At 41.9% G+C, this 15,099-nt stretch overlaps 1 protein-coding gene across 1 annotated transcript in view; it reads left to right on the plus strand.

Moving 5' to 3' along the window:
- LOC139389341 (extracellular matrix organizing protein FRAS1-like) overlaps nucleotides 1–15,099 on the plus strand; it is a 342,095-nt gene that overhangs the window by 174,105 nt on the left and 152,891 nt on the right. Inside the window, exon 15 of the mRNA XM_071136017.1 lies at nucleotides 9,062–9,205. Within this exon, the coding sequence (XP_070992118.1) occupies nucleotides 9,062–9,205 (144 nt within the window). The remainder of the gene's footprint in view (nucleotides 1–9,061; nucleotides 9,206–15,099) is intronic.

Below are 15,099 nucleotides of genomic sequence, written 5' to 3' on the forward strand. Positions count from 1 at the left end.
ATTATTTCCTTAGATGAGGCTTTGTAAGTAAAGCATTATCTGCAGGCTGGCTGGATGGAAAAGGGCTTGAGTGGAGGCCTGGGCCTGTATCCACAAAAGCATCTCAGAGTAGAACATTGGTTGTAAGTGCTGAGAAGAGACATTTTACTCTTTTTACTCTCACGGGTACAAATAAAAGTGTCTTTAGTCATAAGAGTCCACGACAGTCAACAGATATTTAGGAGTTCTCATTGTCTGGATAATAGAACAATGTAGTGAGTCAGTGGGTCCTGCTCCACATGCAGCTGTCCCAATCAGTTCAGAGTGACCAGCAGCTGTCTAGATAACAGAACAATGTAGTGAGTCAGTGGGTCCTGTTCCACATGCAGCTATCTAGATAACAGAACAATGTAGTGAGTCAGTGGGTTCTGCTCCACATGCAGCTGTCTAGATAACAGAACAATGTAGTGAGTCAGTGGGTCCTGCTCCACATGCAGCTGTCCCAATCAGTTCAGAGTGACCAGCAGCTGTCTGGGTAATAGGCAATGTAGTGAGTCAGTGGGTCCTGCTCCTCAAGCAGCTTGTCTGGATAATAGAACAATGTAGTGAGTGAGTCAGTGGGTCCTGCTCCACATGCAGCTGTCTGGATAACAGAACAATGTAGTGAGTCAGTGGGTCCTGCTCCACATGCAGCTGTCTGGATAATAGAACAATGTAGTGAGTCAGTGGGTCCTGCTCCACATGCAGCTTGTCTGGATAATAGAACAATGTAGTGAGTCAGTGGGTCCTGCTCCACATGCAGCTGTCTGGATAATAGAACAATGTAGTGAGTCAGTGGGTCCTGCTCCACATGCAGCTGTCTAGATAATAGAGCAATGTAGTGAGTCAGTGGGTCCTGCTCCACATGCAGCTGTCTAGATAATAGAGCAATGTAGTGAGTCAGTGGGTCCTGCTCCACATGCAGCTTGTCTGGATAATAGAACAATGTAGTGAGTCAGTGGGTCCTGCTCCACATGCAGCTGTCTGGATAATAGAGCAATGTAGTGAGTCAGTGGGTCCTGCTCCACATGCAGCTGTCCCAATCAGTTCAGAGTGACCAGCAGCTGTCTAGATAATAGAACAATGTAGTGAGTCAGTGGGTCCTGCTCCACATGCAGCTGTCTGGATAATAGAACAATGTAGTGAGTCAGTGGGTCCTGCTCCACATGCAGCTGTCTGGATAATAGAACAATGTAGTGAGTCAGTGGGTCCTGCTCCACATGCAGCTGTCCCAATCAGTTCAGAGTGACCAGCAGCTGTCTAGATAACAGAACAATGTAGTGAGTCAGTGGGTCCTGCTCCACATGCAGCTGTCCCAATCAGTTCAGAGTGACCAGCAGCTGTCTAGATAACAGAACAATGTAGTGAGTCAGTGGGTCCTGCTCCACATGCAGCTGTCTAGATAACAGAACAATGTAGTGAGTCAGTGGGTCCTGCTCCACATGCAGCTGTCCCAATCAGTTCAGAGTGACCAGCAGCTGTCTGGGTAATAGGCAATGTAGTGAGTCAGTGGGTCCTGCTCCTCAAGCAGCTTGTCTGGATAATAGAACAATGTAGTGAGTGAGTCAGTGGGTCCTGCTCCACATGCAGCTGTCTGGATAACAGAACAATGTAGTGAGTCAGTGGGTCCTGCTCCACATGCAGCTGTCTGGATAATAGAACAATGTAGTGAGTCAGTGGGTCCTGCTCCACATGCAGCTTGTCTGGATAATAGAACAATGTAGTGAGTCAGTGGGTCCTGCTCCACATGCAGCTGTCTGGATAATAGAACAATGTAGTGAGTCAGTGGGTCCTGCTCCACATGCAGCTGTCTAGATAATAGAGCAATGTAGTGAGTCAGTGGGTCCTGCTCCACATGCAGCTGTCCCAATCAGTTCAGAGTGACCAGCAGCTGTCTGGATAATAGAACAATGTAGTGAGTCAGTGGGTCCTGCTCCACATGCAGCTGTCTGGATAATAGAACAATGTAGTGAGTCAGTGGGTCCTGCTCCACATGCAGCTGTCTAGATAATAGAGCAATGTAGTGAGTCAGTGGGTCCTGCTCCACATGCAGCTTGTCTGGATAATAGAACAATGTAGTGAGTCAGTGGGTCCTGCTCCACATGCAGCTGTCTGGATAATAGAGCAATGTAGTGAGTCAGTGGGTCCTGCTCCACATGCAGCTGTCCCAATCAGTTCAGAGTGACCAGCAGCTGTCTAGATAATAGAACAATGTAGTGAGTCAGTGGGTCCTGCTCCACATGCAGCTGTCTGGATAATAGAACAATGTAGTGAGTCAGTGGGTCCTGCTCCACATGCAGCTGTCTGGATAATAGAACAATGTAGTGAGTCAGTGGGTCCTGCTCCACATGCAGCTGTCCCAATCAGTTCAGAGTGACCAGCAGCTGTCTGGATAATAGAACAATGTAGTGAGTCAGTGGGTCCTGCTCCACATGCAGCTGTCTGGATAATAGAACAATGTAGTGAGTCAGTGGGTCCTGCTCCACATGCAGCTTGTCTGGATAATAGAACAATGTAGTGAGTCAGTGGGTCCTGCTCCACATGCAGCTGTCTGGATAATAGAACAATGTAGTGAGTCAGTGGGTCCTGCTCCACATGCAGCTGTCTAGATAATAGAACAATGTAGTGAGTCAGTGGGTCCTGCTCCACATGCAGCTGTCTGGATAATAGAACAATGTAGTGAGTCAGTGGGTCCTGCTCCACATGCAGCTGTCTAGATAACAGAACAATGTAGTGAGTCAGCTCCACATGCAGCTGTCTAGATAATAGAACAATGTAGTGAGTCAGTGGGTCCTGCTCCACATGCAGCTGTCCCAATCAGTTCAGAGTGACCAGCAGCTGTCTAGATAATAGAACAATGTAGTGTCAGTGGGTCCTGCTCCACATGCAGCTGTCTGGATAATAGAACAATGTAGTGAGTCAGTGGGTCCTGCTCCACATGCAGCTTGTCTAGATAATAGAACAATGTAGTGAGTCAGTGGGTCCTGCTCCACATGCAGCTTGTCTGGATAATAGAACAATGTAGTGAGTCAGTGGGTCCTGCTCCACATGCAGCTGTCTGGATAATAGAACAATGTAGTGAGTCAGTGGGTCCTGCTCCACATGCAGCTGTCTGGATAATAGAACAATGTAGTGAGTCAGTGGGTCCTGCTCCACATGCAGCTGTCTGGATAATAGAACAATGTAGTGAGTCAGTGGGTCCTGCTCCACATGCAGCTGTCTGGATAATGTGACAAGTGCGTTGAAATGACGGTAATGTTGTCAAAATTCCCAAATTTGTTCAAATGTTTTACCATTTCAACATTTGATGTACAGCCACATTCACCGTGGTTCTCTGGAACGTTCTATAGAGTTCACAGCTGGAGATGCCCCTTCGTGATTGGTTATTCCACATTATTTTAACAATGTCAATGTCCATCTTTCCTTTGCGGTACCTCAAACTGTCGTGATTACCGGCTGAGATAAACTTTTCACACAGAATGGGGACTGTGTGTGTGTGTGTGTGTGTGTGTGTGTGTGTGTGTGTGTGTGTGTGTGTGTGTGTGTCAGTGCATGCTTGTGTGTGTGTGTGTTTTCTTGAAGAACTCTCTGCATTGCTCTGTCTGCATTTGGTCCCCAGAGTTCTCCTTCCTTCACACCCGGTTTATGAATCTCTGGCTGTACTAGAATCAACTACTGCCCTGCCGTCACTCCCTCTCAGAACTGGCCTATTTCCATACTACACAATGGGGAGGCAGGTAGCCTAGTGGTTAGAGTGTAGAGGCAGCAGGTAGCCTTGTGGTTAGAGTGTAGAGGTGGCAGGTAGCCTAGTGGTTAGAGTGTAGAGGCGGCAGGTAGCCTAGTGGTTAGAGTGTAGAGGCGGCAGGTAGCCTAGTGGTTAGAGTGTAGAGGCGGCAGGTAGCCTAGTGGTTAGAGTGTGGAGGCGGCAGGTAGCCTAGTGGTTAGAGTGTGGAGGCGGCAGGTAGCCTAGTGGTTAGAGTGTGGAGGCGGCAGGTAGCCTAGTGGTTAGAGCGTTGGTCCAGTGTCCGAAAGGTTGCTAGATTGAATCCCCGAGCTGACAAGGTAAAAATCTGTTGTTCTGCCCCTGAACAAGGCAATTAACCCACTGTTCCCTGGTAGACCGTCATTGAAAATAAGAATTTGTTCTTAACTGACTTGCCTAGTTAAATATATATATTTTTTTACAAGTGTGTGAATTTGAAATCTGAGGACGGGGTCACAGCCAAGGACTTACCCCTTAAAATACTAAACACATTCACATAAAAAGATTTATAGTCACACATAAATATGCACATAGTTTAATAAGCTTGTTCGCACACACACACACCCCCAGTAAGTGACCTCTGGTTCTGTTTACCTCCTGGTTTGGTTAACTATCCAGATAGAGGTTATGTTTCTCTTCCTGGTTTGGTTCACTATCCAGAGAGAGGTTATGTTTCTCTTCCTGGTTTGGTTCACCATCCAGAGAGAGGTTATGTTTCTCTTCCTGGTTTGGTTCACTATCCAGAGAGAGGTTATGTTTCTCTTCCTGGTTTGGTTCACCACCCAGATAGAGGTTATGTTTCTCTTCCTGGTTTGGTTCACCATCCAGAGAGAGGTTATGTTTCTCTTCCTGGTTTGGTTCACCATCCAGAGAGAGGTTATGTTTCTCTTCCTGGTTTGGTTCACCATCCAGAGAGAGGTTGTGTTTCTCCTCCTGGTTTGGTTCACCATCCAGAGAGAGGTCGTGTTTTTCCTCCTGGTTTGGTTCACCATCCAGAGAGAGTTTCTGCCTACAGATGTAGGGTCTTAATTTGAGCCAGTTTTCTACACCAGGAACATAATCCTGCAGCAACAGAAAATGTGAATGATTCTAAGGATTATAATTAACATTTTAGATCAGGGGTGTCAAACTCAGTCCACGAAGGGCCGAGTGTCTGCGGGTTTTTGACCTAGACAACCAGGTGAGGTGATATCCTAACTAATTAGTGACCTTAATTCATCAATCAAGTAAAAGGGATGAGCGAAAACCAGCAGCCACTCATCCCTTCGTGGAATGATTTTGACACATGATCTAGATGCTGAATCAATCAATCAATCAAATGTATTTATAAAGCCCTTCTTACATCAGCTGATGTCAAAACAGCAGGTCTGGGACAGGTTGCACGTCCGGTGAACAGGTCAGGGTTCCATAGCCGCAGGCAGAACAGTTGAAACTGGAGCAGCAACACGACCAGGTGGACTGGAGCCAGCAATGAGTCATCAGGCCAGGTAGTCCTGAGGCATGATCCTAGGGCTCAGGTCCTCCGAGAGAAAGAAAGAAAGAAAGAAAGAGAGAAAGAGAGAATTAGAGAGACCATACTTAAAAGAAAGAAAGTAGATCCTACATTATATCCTCCAGTGTATCCTACAGTAGATCCTACAATATATCCTACAGTGTATACTACAGTAGATCCTACAATATATCCTACCGTGTATTCTACAGTAGATCCTCCAGTATATCCTACAGTAGATCCTACAATATATCCTACAGTAGATCCTACAGTGTATCCTACAGTAGATCCTAGTATATACTACAGTAGATCCTACAGTAGATCCTACAGTATATCCTACCGTGTTTCCTACAGTATATCCTACAGTATATCCTACAGTGTAACCAACAGTATATCCTACAGTAGATCCTACAGTGTATCCTACAGTAGATCCTACATTATATCCTACAGTGTAACCAACAGTATATCCTACAGTATATCCTACAGTAGATCCTACAGTATATCCTACAGTGTATCCTACAGTATATCCTACAGTGTATCCTACAGTATATCCTACAGTATATCCTACAGTGTAACCAACAGTATATCCTACAGTGTATCCTACAGTATATCCTACAGTATATCCTACAGTGTAACCAACATTATATCCTACAGTAGATCCTACAGTGTATCCTACAGTAGATCCTACATTATATCCTACAGTGTAACCAACAGTATATCCTACAGTATATCCTACAGTATATCCTACAGTGTATCCTACAGTATATCCTACAGTATATCCTACAGTGTAACCAACAGTATATCCTACAGTGTAACCAACAGTATATCCTACATTAGATCCTACAGTATATCCTACAGTATATCCTACAATATATCCTACAGTGTAACCAACAGTATATCCTACAGTGTATCCTACATTATATCCTACAGTGTAACCAACAGTATATCCTACAGTAGATCCTACAGGGTATCCTACAGTATATCCTACAGTATATCCTACAGTGTAACCAACAGTATATCCTACAGTGTATCCTACAGTATATCCTACAGTATATCCTACAGTATATCCTACAGTGTAACCAACAGTATATCCTACAGTAGATCCTACAGTGTAACCAACAGTATATCCTACATTATATCCTACAGTGTAACCAACAGTATATCCTACAGTGTATCCTACAGTATATCCTACAGTATATCCTACAGTATATCCTACAGTGTATCCTACAGTATATCCTACAGTAGATCCTACAGTGTAACCAACAGTATATCCTACATTATATCCTACAGTGTAACCAACAGTATATCCTACAGTGTATCCTACATTATATCCTACAGTGTAACCAACAGTATATCCTACAGTATATCCTACAGTGTATCCTACAGTATATCCTACAATATATCCTACAGTGTAACCAACAGTATATCCTACAGTGTAACCAACAGTATATCCTACAGTGTAACCAACAGTATATCCTACATTATATCCTACAGTGTAACCAACAGTATATCCTACAGTGTATCCTACATTATATCCTACAGTGTAACCAACAGTATATCCTACAGTATATCCTACAGTGTATCCTACAGTATATCCTACAGTATATCCTACAGTGTAACCAACAGTATATCCTACAGTATATCCTACAATATATCCTACAGTATATCCTACAGTATATCCTACAGTGTAACCAACAGTATATCCTACAGTATATCCTACAGTGTAACCAACAGTATATCCTACAATATATCCTACATTATATCCTACAGTGTAACCAACAGTGTATCCTACAGTATATCCTACAATATATCCTACAGTATATCCTACAGTAGATCCTACATTATATCCTACAGTGTAACCAACAGTATATCCTACAGTGTAACCAACAGTATATCCTACAATATATCCTACAATGTATCCTACAATATATCCTACAGTATATCCTACATTATATCCTACAGTATATCCTACAATATATCCTACAGTATATCCTACAGTGTAACCAACATTATATCCTACAGTATATCCTACAGTGTAACCAACAGTATATCCTACAGTATATCCCACAGTGTATCCTACAGTGTAACCAACAGTATATCCTACAGTATATCCTACAGTATATCCTACAGTGTAACCAACAGTATATCCTACAATATATCCTACAGTATATCCTACATTATATCCTACAGTATATCCTACAATATATCCTACAGTATATCCTACAGTGTAACCAACATTATATCCTACAGTATATCCTACAGTGTAACCAACAGTATATCCTACAGTATATCCTACAGTATATCCTACAGTGTATCCTACAGTATATCCTACAGTATATCCTACAGTGTAACCAACAGTATATCCTACAGTGTAACCAACAGTATATCCTACATTATATCCTACAGTGTAACCAACAGTATATCCTACATTATATCCTACAGTGTAACCAACAGTATATCCTACAGTGTAACCAACAGTATATCCTACAATATATCCTACAGTATATCCTACAGTAGATCCTACAATATATCCTACAGTGTAACCAACAGTATATCCTACAGTATATCCTACAGTGTATCCTACAGTGTAACCAACAGTAGATCCTACAGTATATCCTACAGTGTAACCAACAGTATATCCTACAGTATATCCTACAGTAGATCCTACAGTAGATCCTACAGTGTATCCTACAGTGTAACCAACAGTATATCCTACAGTGTAACCAACAGTATATCCTACAGTGTAACCAACAGTATATCCTACATTATATCCTACAGTGTAACCAACAGTATATCCTACAATATATCCTACAGTGTAACCAACAGTGTAACCAACAGTGTATCCTACAGTAGATCCTACAGTATATCCTACAGTATATCCTACAGTATATCCTACAGTAGATCCTACAGTGTATCCTACAGTGTAACCAACAGTATATCCTACAGTGTAACCAACAGTATATCCTACATTATATCCTACAGTGTAACCAACAGTATATCCTACAGTATATCCTACAGTATATCCTACAGTGTAACCAACAGTATATCCTACAATATATCCTACAGTGTATCCTACAGTATATCCTACAATATATCCTACAGTATATCCTACAGTATATCCTACAGTGTAACCAACAGTATATCCTACAATATATCCTACAGTATATCCTACAGTATATCCTACAGTATATCCTACAGTATATCCTACAGTATATCCTACAGTGTAACCAACAGTATATCCTACAGTGTATCCTACAGTATATCCTACAATATATCCTACAGTATATCCTACAGTATATCCTACAGTGTAACCAACAGTATATCCTACAGTATATCCTACAGTGTAACCAACAGTGTATCCTACAGTATATCCTACAATATATCCTACAGTGTATCCTACATTATATCCTACAGTGTATCCTACATTATATCCTACAGTGTATCCTACAGTAGATCCTACATTATATCCTACAGTATATCCTACAGTATATCCTACATTATATCCTACAGTATATCCTACAGTATATCCTACAGTGTAACCAACAGTGTATCCTACAGTATATCCTACAATATATCCTACAGTATATCCTACAGTGTAACCAACAGTATATCCTACAGTGTAACCAACAGTATATCCTACAGTAGATCCAGTGTATGATCTCTTCCATATTTATATTTTTCCTCTCTCTCTCTCTCTCTCTCTCTCTCTCTCTCTCTCTCTCTCTCTCTCTCTCTCTCTCTCTCTCTCTCTCTCTCTCACCCCCCTCTCTCTATATATTTCTCTCCCCCAGGTTGCCATGCATCCTGTTCAGTGTGCTCAGGGCCGAGCCAGCAGGACTGTGTGTGGTGTTCTGACCCGTCTCACCTCCTCAGAGATGGACTCTGTGTCCCAGACTGTGACCAAGGCTACTACACACAGCAAGGAACCTGTTATGGTGAGCACAGAATCCATTGGGAAGGTTTCCCAGACACAGATTAAGCCTCGTCTTAGAACGACAACAAAAAAACATGTCAAAAACAGGTCAATTGAGAATCTCCATTGAAATGACTTTTTACACCAGTACTAGGGAAAGGGGGATACCTAGCCAGTTGTCCAACTGAATGTATTAAACTGAAATGTGTCTTATACATTTAACCCAACCCCTCTGAATCAGAGAGGTGTGGGGGGCTGCCTTAATCAACATCCACAGCACCCGGGGAACAGTGGGTTAACTGCCTTGCTCATTGGCAGAACAACAGACTTTTACATTGTCAGCTCAGTGATTCGATCCAGCAACCTTCCGGTTACTAGTCCAACGCTCTAACCACTAGGCTACCTGCCGCCCCGTATGCCAGGAATCCTGCTCATCAAATCAGAATGACTAGAACATGTTATGGTGAGCAGAACTGCAACTGACACTCCCATTGGTTTAGGACAACGTTCCGTGGTGAGTTGACCGGCGGCCATCTTGAGTTATTTGAATTCTGTAGTTACTGTTCTTAAAACCGCTCTTAAAGCCATTTTCCTCATCTTTGTTTTTGGTAGAAATGACACAAAATCATAATATCTCGCTGGAATGTATTTGCCAAAGACTTGTTTTTCCAACAAATGTAGGTGTATCATGTTTGACTGCAAGGAAAATTACTATTACAGTTTGTGTTTTCTAAGGTTCAGGGCAGGGATGGCTAACTGCACTTTAAAACATGTTTTATTCTTCTCTCTGTCACGAGGGGAGTTGCTAAGATGCTCTGAGGGTGGTGGGGTTATTGACGATGGTACCCAGACCCACGAGCCACTGCGTCCCCTCACGATGAGTTCTATTGTTTTTTGTTGCCCCCACCCCTATCAAAGTTGCCCATCCCTGGCTTAGGGCCTAGTGTGTACAACAAAGAGTTTTCATATGAACTAGAGGCGAAGATTTTGTTCACTTCGCTTTTCTTCTCTGTAACCCACCAGAGCGTTGTCAGCCTCCCCCACACGAGTAAAGTGGCTAGTCAGCACTCCACACACTGTTTATAACAACCAAAACAAACTGTTTTTAATTATACCTTATTGCAATCTTAATGAGGATCCACATCTCCTTAAATAAACCACATGAATATCAATTGTTTCTCATTTGAAAGAAAAAGATGGAAAAGAGTGGTAGAACTCAGCAAAAATAAATCCCTTCTAGGCCTTGAGCTGAGTGAGGACTTGTGTCCCAAACGGCACCCTATTCCCAATTTAGTGTACTAATTTTAACCTTGGGCCCCTATTCCCTATTTAGTGCACTCATTTTAACCAGGGCTCCTATACCCTATTTAGTGCACTCATTTTAACCAGGGCCCATGGGGAATGAGGGAATATATATATATATATAATGTAGGGTGCCATTTGGGACACAGAGTGGGAGTTATTCACCGGTTGAGATGGGCCATTCTCTTCATAGTTCTGAAGGATCTATAGCAACATGGAGAGATAACCTAACTAAGACTGTTACAGTAGCTAAAGCAACATGGATATATAAACTAACTAAGACTGTTATAGTAGCTATAGCAACATGGATATATAACCTAACTAAGACTATTATAGTAGCTATAGCAACATGGAGATATAACCCAAGACTATTATAGTAGCTATAGCAACATGGAGATATAACCTAAGACTATTATAGTAGCTAAAGCAACATGGAGATATAACCTAAGACTATTATAGTAGCTATAGCAACATGGATATATAACCTAAGACTATTATAGTAGCTATAGCAACATGGATATATAACCTAACTAAGACTATTATAGTAGCTATAGCAACATGGAGATATAACCTAAGACTATTATAGTAGCTAAAGCAACATGGAGATATAACCTAAGACTATTATAGTAGCTATAGCAACATGGAGATATAACCTAAGACTATTATAGTAGCTATAGCAACATGGATATATAACCTAACTAAGACTATTATAGTAGCTATAGCAACATGGAGATATAACCTAAGACTATTATAGTAGCTATAGCAACATGGATATATAACCTAACTAAGACTAATATAGTAGCTATAGCAACATGGAGATATAACCTAACTAAGACTATTATAGTAGCTATAGCAACATGGAGATATAACCTAACTAAGACTGTTATAGTAGCTATAGCAACATGGAGATATAACCTAAGACTATTATAGTAGCTATAGCAACATGGATATATAACCTAACTAAGACTATTATAGTAGCTATAGCAACATGGAGATATAACCTAAGACTATTATAGTAGCTATAGCAACATGGATATGTAACCTAACTAAGACTAATATAGTAGCTATAGCAACATGGAGATATAACCTAACTAAGACTGTTATAGTAGCTATAGCAACATGGATATATAACCTAAGACTATTATAGTAGCTATAGCAACATGGAGATATAACCTAACTAAGACTATTATAGTAGCTATAGCAACATGGAGATATAACCTAACTAAGACTATTATAGTAGCTATAGCAACATGGAGATATAACCTAAGACTATTATAGTAGCTATAGCAACATGGAGATATAACCTAACTAAGACTATTATAGTAGCTATAGCAACATGGAGATATAACCTAAGACTATTATAATAGCTATAGCAACATGGAGATATAACCTAAGACTATTATAGTAGCTATAGCAACATGGATATATAACCTAACTAAGACTATTATAGTAGCTATAGCAACATGGAGATATAACCTAACTAAGACTATTATAGTAGCTATAGCAACATGGATATATAACCTAACTAATACTATTATAGTAGCTATAGCAACATGGAGATATAAACTAACTAAGACTATTATAGTAGCTATAGCAACATGGAGATATAACCTAAGACTATTATAGTAGCTATAGCAACATGGAGATATAAACTAACTAAGACTGTTATAGTAGCTATAGCAACATGGAGATATAACCTAAGACTATTATAGTAGCTATAGCAACATGGAGATATAACCTAAGACTATTATAGTAGCTATAGCAACATGGATATATAACCTAAGACTATTATAGTAGCTATAGCAACATGGAGATATAAACTAAGACTATTATAGTAGCTATAGCAACATGGAGATATAAACTAAGACTATTATAGTAGCTATATGTCTTCATAGAAATGTCAACACTCCAAACAAAGTCTTTGACAGAAAGGTCAAACTGCTAGGAGCATGTCTATCTTGATATTCATGAGCCATTGTAAATACCTGAACTTTAAGAAGTGGAGACAGCTCAGTGTTTCCCTTTGCCTTTCCTGGTTAGTGTGTTTTCATTCATGGTTGTGTTAATGGGGGCTTTTCTTTCCCCTCAAGCTAAGCAAACTGCAGGAAAGGGATTGGATTGACTCAATGTCTTTGTGGGAGACAGGAGTTAAGGGGCTTGTTTGAACAAGTCGGTATTTTGGATTACAAATTGGCATGGGCTTATTAACATATGTAAGGCAATATTTTGTTTGGGTAGTTTAATACTAAAGGTATATTTGACTTTGGGGCGTTTTCACACGTAGTTTTGAGCTGAAGTTCCGATAAGAGTTTGATTATTTGTTACATTTGAATTTGTTTCATTTGGTCTGCTTGGTTTCACATTTGTCTTTGTATTTATTATGGATCCTCATTAGTTCCTGCCAAGGCAGCAGCTACTCTTCCTGGGGTTTATTATGGATCCCCATTAGTTCCTGCCAAGGCAGCAGCTACTCTTCCTGGGGTTTATTATGGATGCCCATTATTTCCTGTCAAGGCAGCAGCTACTCTTCTTGGGGTTTATTATGGATCCCCATTAGTTCCTGCCAAGGCAGCAGCTACTCTTCCTGGGGTTTATTATGGATCCCCATTAGTTCCTGCCAAGGCAGCAGCTACTCTTCCTGGGGTTTATTATGGATCCCCATTAGTTCCTGCCAAGGCAGCAGCTACTCTTCCTGGGGTTTATTATGGATACCCATTAGTTCCTGCCAAGGCAGCAGCTACTCTTCTTGGGGTTTATTATGAATCTCCATTAGTTCATGCCAAGGCAGCAGCTACTCTTCCTGGGGTTTATTATGGATCTCCATTAGTTCCTGCCAAGGCAGCAGCTACTCTTCTTGGGGTTTGTTATGGATCTCCATTAGTTCCTGCTTAGGCAGCAGCTACTCTTCCTGGGGTTTATTATGGATCTCCATTAGTTCCTGCCAAGGCAGCAACTACTCTTCCTGGGGTTTATTATGGATCTCCATTAGTTCCTGCCAAGGCAGCAGCTACTCTTCCTGGGGTTTATTATGGATCCCCATTAGTTCCTGCCAAGGCAGCAACTACTCTTCCTGGGGTTTATTATGGATCTCCATTAGTTCCTGCCAAGGCAGCAGCTACTCTTCCTGGGGTTTATTATGGATCCCCATTGGTTCCTGCCAAGGCAGCAACTACTCTTCCTGGGGTTTATTATGGATCTCCATTAGTTCCTGCCAAGGCAGCAGCTACTCTTCCTGGGGTTTATTATGGATCTCCATTAGTTCCTGCCAAGGCAGCAGCTACTCTTCCTGGGGTTTATTATGGATTCCCATTAGTTCCTGCCAAGGCAGCAACTACTCTTCCTGGGGTTTATTATGGATCTCCATTAGTTCCTGCCAAGGCAGCAGCTACTCTTCCTGGGGTTTATTATGGATCCCCATTGGTTCCTGCCAAGGCAGCAACTACTCTTCCTGGGGTTTATTATGGATCTCCATTAGTTCCTGCCAAGGCAGCAGCTACTCTTCCTGGGGTTTATTATGGATCCCCATTGGTTCCTGCCAAGGCAGCAACTACTCTTCCTGGGGTTTATTATGGATCTCCATTAGTTCCTGCCAAGGCAGCAGCTACTCTTCCTGGGGTTTATTATGGATTCCCATTAGTTCCTGCCAAGGCAGCAGCTACTCTTCCTGGGGTTTATTATGGATCTCCATTAGTTCCTGCCAAGGCAGCAGCTACTCTTCCTGGGGTTTATTATGGATCTCCATTAGTTCCTGCCAAGGCAGCAGCTACTCTTCCTGGGGTTTATTATGGATCTCCATTAGTTCCTGCCAAGGCAGCAGCTACTCTTCCTGGGGTTTATTATGGATTCCCATTAGTTCCTGCCAAGGCAGCAGCTACTCTTCCTGGGGTTTATTATGGATCTCCATTAGTTCCTGCCAAGGCAGCAGCTACTCTTCCTGGGGTTTATTATGGATCCCCATTGGTTCCTGCCAAGGCAGCAACTGCTCTTCCTGGGGTTTATTATGGATCTCCATTAGTTCCTGCCAAGGCAGCAGCTACTCTTCCTGGGGTTTATTATGGATCTCCATTTGTTCCTGCCAAGGCAGCAGCTACTCTTCTTGGGGTTTATTATGAATCTCCATTAGTTCCTGCCAAGGCAGCAACTACTCTTCCTGGGGTTTATTATGGGTCCCCATTAGTTCCTGCTTAGGCAGCAGCTACTCTTCCTGGGGTTTATTATGGATCCCCATTAGTTCCTGCTTAGGCAGCAGCTACTCTTCCTGGGGTTTATTATGGATCCCCATTAGTTCCTGCCAAGGCAGCAACTACTCTTCCTGGGGTTTATTATGGATCCCCATTAGTTCCTGCTAAGGCAGCAGCTACTCTTCCTGGGGTTTATTATGGATCTCCATTAATTCCTGCCAAGGCAGCAGCTACTCTTCCTGGGGTTTATTATGGATCCCCATTAGTTCCTGCCAAGCCAGCAACTACTCTTCCTGGGGTTTATTATGGATCCCCATTAATTCCTGCCAAGGCAGCAGCTACTCTTCCTGGGGTTTATTATGGATCCCCATTAGTTCCTGCTTAGGCAGCAGCTACTCTTCCTGGGGTTTATTATGGATCCCCATTAATTCCT

This window comes from Oncorhynchus clarkii, chromosome 30 (assembly GCF_045791955.1).
Source record: "Oncorhynchus clarkii lewisi isolate Uvic-CL-2024 chromosome 30, UVic_Ocla_1.0, whole genome shotgun sequence".
NCBI lineage: Eukaryota > Metazoa > Chordata > Actinopteri > Salmoniformes > Salmonidae > Oncorhynchus > Oncorhynchus clarkii.